A 7,453-nucleotide genomic window follows, 5' to 3' on the forward strand; every position below is an offset into this window, starting at 1 on the left:
TTTTCGTTTACTATAAAACACTCAAGCAATCAGTAATCTTAAAAACATAATAATCCACTTGTATTTTAAGTTTACTATGCTTTCTGGCAAAAACCAGCACTGTCTAGTGCTTTAAAACATGATGCACTAGCTTGTCATTGGCACCCTGATCATTGCATGACTTGGGTTTATGCTTTACTATAATGCTATATGCACTTAGTTTCAGTAAAACTAAACTTGTACAGAACAAACACAAGCAATCAGCTTGCAGTAAATGACATTTCAGGGTTGCAAAGTATACAAGAAACTTTAAACAAGAAATTTATCAACTTTCAGAGAGTTGCATACACCACTCAATTTAACCTCACAGGATGGATGATGATGAACCTGATCAAGTGTTACAAGCCTATATAACAGAACTTTGGTCTGTTATACCATTGTCAACAGCAGAATAGTAGGCCCATTCCAGCATGACCATTTCTTTTCCCACGATGTCTCAACTCAGAAATCAGACTTCATGTCTAAAAAGAAAGAGTGCCCAGAAGCCAGCTGAGTTCTACATCTCATAACTGACAACCCTGAACACCAAATGTTTACAACGTAGTAGTAATACAGATTCATGTCCTATCCTCCATTCAACAAAATAACTCCCCCACACTCTTGTCATACAACAGCTAACCCTGTAGATAAAGTAATTAAGGCTCCAGCATAAGAGAGTGTCATCACTAGTTGTTTCCTTGAACAAGCTAAGTAAAGCCAGCTTCTGGTTTTCAAGTGCTCTGAGAGGCCCACTAAGCTTGAGTGCTGACTCTACTTACCATTTGCCTGAAAATGTAACACATTCTGCCTTTGTCATCAGACATCCCGAGGTGATAGTCAACCAAGTCCAGTTCCATAGACATGCTACATCAAAAACTTTCTTTGGAGTTGGATATGTTCAATGGCCAGCTGCCTATCTTTGAATGTTAAAGGCCCACAAAATTCCACTACAACTTGGCAAGGGAAAGAAAGCACACATTGGGAGTTCACTAAATATTACCCTGCTGGAAAGGGCACAATTGACCCAGTATTCCGTCTGCCATCAGATACAACCTGAGGTGTTAGCCAGCCAACAGAGTGAAGCCCCATCGACATGCTAAGATCTTCTTGTTGATGAGCATTGCTACTTGTAGTTGATGGAGACTCAGATTTTACTCCAGATGTTTCATTCATGGATGGTTGTATGTAAGGGAATGGTGCACGCACAGCTTGAGGTAAGACACTGCCACCCTCATCATGGCCTGGCTTTGATTGGGATTTCTTTGCATCAGTAAGAAAACTGCCTAGTACAACCTAATAGCAATAAAAAATTATTGTTGGCTGTCCGCAAAAGCCTATTGAGCATTTTACCCAACAAAAATACCCAAATCACTTTTGACCTCACCTGCACTGGACTCGCTGCCAACAGCAGGCCAGCAACTCCTCCAAATACCCTACCATCAGGGCCTGATAAACAGACACTCAGACCACCTGTTCTGCTACAAATGCCACTATTCTCTGTTGGGAGAAAAGAACCAGATAGAGACAGGATTTCGAAACGACCCTGCAATGAAAAGCATAAAAGATCATAAAAAGTCAGATCCTTGATATTCATGCAAAACACTGTTGTATATCCAAATAGAAAATGAATGGCTCAAAAAATTTCATGCTTGACTGAACCAAACAAATGAGACCCATCTTAAATGACAGCTCAACCTTTACAAGAGAGAGCAGACACCACCTCATATGTTACAGTTCCACCAGATGTGGCTGGTTGGCCCAGCGTCACATTTGAAAGGGCACCATTAGCAGATAATACACATACAGCTCGACGTCCCTGCTGTGAAAAGGACATAATTTTCATAGCAACATCCTGCATTAAGAATGCCCAAGCCACAGGCACAACAGACTTAGAGAGAAACAATAAATGTCTGTTGTTGGGCCTTAGAAATCCTATCCTCAACAAACTTCCAAAAACAAGATCTTTAGCATCGAGGATATATTAGTGATACAAAACATTTTGGGACCCCCCACACACACATATACGTATATATATAGCAATGCCCAAAACTGTATACTAAAAGATGACTGAAGTATACGTGATCTTTGCAGTACAGCAATTATTAATTCAAGATTCTACATGTAATCTGCTGGAATATATTGACCAGAGGGCGAATAAAATTGACTGGGGCCTATATTGCAGAAGTAATATTTGATTAAACTTCAACAGTACAATCTTTGGTTCCAGACTGCACACACAGCCACATGCAAGAAAGACATATTTTTCCTTCATAAACTTGACAAGATTCAGAGAAAATGTAATGTATAAGAGTAAACGACTGTAACAAGTAAATGCTAAAAGTTTTTCATAAAACCCCCTGAGGAACATGCACCACAACCAATGCACAAACCTTTTCCTTTACTGGAGAACAGAACTAGGGGAAAAAAAAGCAAGGACTGGAATCAGTTTTGGTGGCTATCATTACCCAAAATGATTTATATGTAAAACTGCAGATATTATCATGCTGTAAGGGTGAAAAGCCTGCACTAGGTTGCTCACTAAAGGGTGAAATTATTACAAATTATTACTAAAGGTAAGCTCACTAAAGGGTCAGACCACCACTAGCAGAAGAGATAGATTCAGGCAACAAAATCAGCCCGAACTTTAAGGGTACACAATTGCCAAGTCATGGAAATTAGAGTGGCTGTACTTTACTCATTAAATAATGAGAGTTTTTACCATGATTGGACTTAAAACTCTTCCTCTTGGAGAGCTCTCTCTCTCTCTCTCTCTCTCTCTCTCTCTCTCTCTCTCTCTCTCTCTCTTACAGCATTGCAGTGATTGTGTACAGCTGGAACCCAGCTTTTTCACATTTTAGGTAACCCCATCTATTGAGCATGCAGGCGTGCACAACAACTATGGTGTACAGTGTACAATGCAAAATAGTAAATCAAGTTTTCAGGATGCAGATTGCACTCCCTTCCAAAACTCTAGTTCATGGGCTAGCTAATTGTATTAGAATTGAGTCCCACATTACCAATATGAGCTTCCAAAAGTGTAGACTTCAAAATATCAAAAGGCCTATGAAAAAGGCCTATGAAAAAGAAAATTTATTGCAGTGCTGTGTACATGTCTTTCTCAATCCAAAAAAAGGATATCAGAATGACAGACTAATAGGTTGGTTGCAAAACACAACCTAGAGGAGCATTGTACTCTCTGTAATTGATGCACAACCTTGAACTCATAATGTCTGTACGTTCAGGTATGATTGTGATCTCACATGGTATTTTCACTCCTGAGCCCTGACCTACTTATTCTCATACTGAAACTTCAACTAACTCGATGTTGCTACTATCGAGCATTGCAGTGTTTTACCCAACTTTCAAAGGTGGTTATGCAGCCAAAACATCCAACCAGCTGCACTCCAGCCCCTTCTTTGTTTGTGACAAAAAAGAGGGAATGCAAACACTCACAAAATTGAATAATCAGTTATGTGCCATAGCCAACACTAAATGTAGCATACTATGTAGATAAACAGCAATGCTTGTACTATGCGCACAATTTGCACTTTGAGAACATTGGTGAAGTCTCAGGCAAGAAAGTCATGGATAAGACTGTCAAACCAGTAAATCAGCCACCTGTCCAGCCATACCTTGAAGGCAAAGGAAATGGATAAAAATAATGTAAATGTCAAGGTACCTCAGCTTAGGAGCAGCACAAAAAAGTCATCTCTATAGAGCAAAGACCTACTCAAGCCCAAAATTGGAGTGAGTATTCTTCTTCTCCATGACAGACTACCACTTTCAAATGAGGAAAGCCCTGTCACACATATATGCTGATGAAATGAAAAAGAGCATACTTGAGCCAACGTCCAAGATCTAGCATAAATGACGCACTAGCATGCTCCTCAAGAGAAGTCATTTTCTCCTTATCCATAACTACACCCATGGGTTGATTATTAGGAGTGGTAGGAACCACATCTTGATGCATTGGAGACTTTGGATGGGTTAACAACTCATGAAGTCTCATGAACTGCAAACACAATAACTGGATCATTGAAATGGCCATTCCTCATTTAAACCCAAAGTTTGAAAAGGATTGGAGTCCACCATTCATCCACCCAGAGGATGGACTGCTTCTATCGACAAAAAGTTAGAGGTTGGGTTAGGACTTAGCAGAAATGCTCAAAAACCTGAGGTAAGTGAGCAAAAATTTTGTGGAGTATCAAGTTGATTGAGAGTGGGGAATGGATGGTCACATGGGGACCTTACCCCTGGGCCCCTAGCCTATGACCACTAAACTTAGCAATCGGTCTACTAGTCACCTTCTCTAACAAACCAATCAACATGAATATGGATTCCACAAAAGCTGCAACAATAGATAATCAATGTGCAATCCTACCTTGGCAAACAAAGTGTTCAAAAAGAGTGAGGACTTCACTTCTTGCCTGCATTGAGGCAGCAGCAATTTATCCTAAAGGCAACATGTCCTCTCCAAAGGATCATCTCTTGACCGATAAAGCCTTTTAAGTTTAATGATGTAGCAAGATACGAGTCACAAGCACAATTTCAAGTTCATTGAAAGCAACTTTCGCATTGACCATTGACGAGGCTTAAAAATCAAGACAATTAGCTTGCTCAAGAGCCTAAAGCCTCACCTATGCATTGTCCACTTTAAAGTCAATGGTCATCACCATCTTGTCTCTCGAATCCTTCAAAAGGAAATTCCCCTTCACTGAGAGTCATCCATAAAGGCTGATTTTCCATGATGATCACATCCTATTGAACCCGTTGTCTCAACAATCCCCTTCAAAATCCTCTCTGCCAACTGTACCAACTGAATAAGCAGGGTTACACTCATGGTCATGATGATCACAGCACAAGCTGAGCATCAAGATCTGAATTGTAGGTCGAACTGCCTCTTTCTAAGAAAACACATCATCAATGCAAAAAACTCAAAACTGAGTTCTGGTACCATGTTAGATGACCTAGAACCACGGTAGGAGAGGATTAGGGAAAGACAAGCTTCAATTACTTTAAAAAGGTGCAAAAGAACTTGATTAGATGCCCCACGTGAGAGCATCATAATAAGGAAGAAAACATGGCCACATACCACCATCCACATAAAAAGCTCACAAAAACTGAGTCACGATGCCTTAAGATATAACCACAACTCAATGTTTGGATCCTTGGACTGGGTAAAGTGACACACTGCCATTGACGTGAAGCTCAAATGCAACTTATAAACTGAAATGGCATGTCACCAAAAGGAAAATGCATTAACTGTCATCAAGATCAAGATCGATTTAACAAAATCGCATCCCTCATCCATGTTGTCGCCTTAAATTCTATTATACTACATACTGTAAGGCTATAGAAACACAGACCAGACTTCCCACACATAGAAAGTTGATATTATTTAAGAATTACAAAGCCTAAATGCAATGAGATGCAAGGCCAAGTCCTACTTTGCCATCACCATGTACTATCAAGCTCATTGGAGTTGACATGTAGTGATTCCAATGCCAAAGTATGAAGTATAATAACTGAGGAAACATTACAAAATAGGAATACGAACATTAAAAACAAACATGTCCTGCGTAGCAGCTCCCAGGATAATACCAAGGGAACAATGACATCTAATTTTACAGAAGCTATTGAGCCAATAAGACCATGACAAAAGATTCCAGTGTTCTAATGTGTGTTGGTATATCTTTAAATATGACAGAAAAGACAATACAAAGCTCAAAATGTGGTGGATATACTAAACCACCTCTCCTGCTGCAATCCTGATGACATGCGGAGTGAAGTGGACTCCTGCTGTGCCAGCTAGCCATCGTCCTGATAAGCACAAGTTTGTGATGAATCAATCATTACCTGCAGCTCCATTCATCTACTTTCATTCAAATAATCCAAGATAACACTGTTTGGGTCCTACAAGCCAGATACATAACATACTAGTGTGAAATGCCTGTAAAATCATACCCAAAGCAGCTAGCTGTTGTTTCCTCCCAGAACCACGAGGCCGTCCACGGCCCCTCTTCTGGAAACTTGAGACAGGGCCACGTACGACTGCAGGACGGGCAGCCAAAGCCAGAGCAATGCTTCCATCAGGCCCATACTTCCGTGGCCGTCCTCGTTTCCTCTTGAGAGGTTCACCACTACCACTTGCCATAACAATGTTACCACCTGCGTGCATACTGATGGGGGTTGGCTGAGCTGCCATCCCACTGCTTGTTTCGGAGTGATAAACAGGCTGACTTGCGCTGGGGGTCAAACCTGTGCCCATGGCTCCAGCGGCGGCAGCAGCAGCAGCAATTGGCCGCATGGGAGAAGGGGAATGAAGTCCAGGAGGAGAGGATGGCGAAGCCAAGCTTCCGGATAGTGCAGCCATGCCCCTCTGCAAGATTGCACTGAAAGAACTGGGGGGTGACAGAATACCGGCCTGAGTGAAGGCCGAGGATTCTCGGCTCTCCATGAGTCGGCCAACAACGAGAGTCAACAAGCGCGGCCTTCGGTTGCGTCCTGGGAGTCTGGGAGCTAAAATTGTCTGGTCATGCTAACAAATTCTTGCGAGAAGCACCATGGCAACACACAGGGACCTTGTAAGCAGCCATTAAATTCTCTGCATATCAGCAGCAGAGCTGAGAAGCAAAGAATCCTTGTTGCTAGGTGAGGGGCGGACCGTCCAGTGTGAGACACATGTACTCAAGTAATGGTGTGCCCCCTGCTCTGAGGGGATGCCAGAATGGGAAGGAAGCGGCAAAATTTCAAAAATGGTGTACTTTTTTTTTCTCCTGTTGAGGAAGGACCCTGACAGTAGGGTACTGACTCCTGAGAGGCCTTGTGGTACCGGCCTGCCTGCCACTTGCGGAGAAAAACCCCCCTCTGTGATCCACTCTTCTTCTGATTCCCGCAGGCCGCAGCAGCAGCTTTCTTTGGTCTCGAGCGTCCTACCCTGTCACACCAATACCACCATAGCCAGCCCAAATGCAGTGTCCAATCCCAGTAGTGTCAGGTGAATCACCCCTTTTTTTTCTTTTTTTTTAAAAGAAAATTGCATTATTTTCACATGAAAATAGACGTAAATTATAATCATTTGAGAATAAAAATGTATTATTACTTACCCGTGAAAATAGAAGGAAATCATAATCATATGCAAGATTTTCCTTTTTTTTTTAATAAAGAAAATCACATTCTACTAACACATGAAAATAGAAGTAAATCGTACTCTTATCCTTTTTTAAAAAGAGGAAAATCACCTTTACTTACACATGAAAACAGAAGTAAAGTGTAACCGTATGTAAGATTTATCTAATTTTTAAAGAAGAAAAATACACATTTATGAAAATAGAAGTAAATTATACTCGATGCTTTTTTTTGAGAAGAAAATGACACTTGCATACAATGAAAATAGAACTTAATTGTAATCATATGTAAGATATTATCACTTTAA

General features: G+C 41.0%; 1 protein-coding gene across 1 annotated transcript; it reads right to left on the reverse strand.

Annotated features, from left to right (window-relative positions):
- Positions 1-277: 277 nt before the first annotated feature.
- On the reverse strand, positions 278-7,000 carry LOC148018176 (AT-hook motif nuclear-localized protein 10-like). The gene is made up of 5 exons (XM_087661323.1): positions 5,983-7,000; positions 5,771-5,838; positions 1,739-1,870; positions 1,403-1,561; positions 278-1,311 (listed from the first exon to the last, which is right to left on the reverse strand). The coding sequence occupies exons 1-5, from the start codon at positions 6,473-6,475 to the stop codon at positions 1,015-1,017; spliced, it is 1,149 nt and encodes a 382-aa protein (XP_087517449.1). The 5' UTR covers positions 6,476-7,000; the 3' UTR covers positions 278-1,014.
- Positions 7,001-7,453: the final 453 nt, after the last annotated feature.

The sequence above is a fragment of the Lygodium microphyllum genome, chromosome 21 (assembly GCF_053477565.2).
Source record: "Lygodium microphyllum isolate KBCC chromosome 21, Lygodium_microphyllum_v1.1.10, whole genome shotgun sequence".
NCBI lineage: Eukaryota > Viridiplantae > Streptophyta > Polypodiopsida > Schizaeales > Lygodiaceae > Lygodium > Lygodium microphyllum.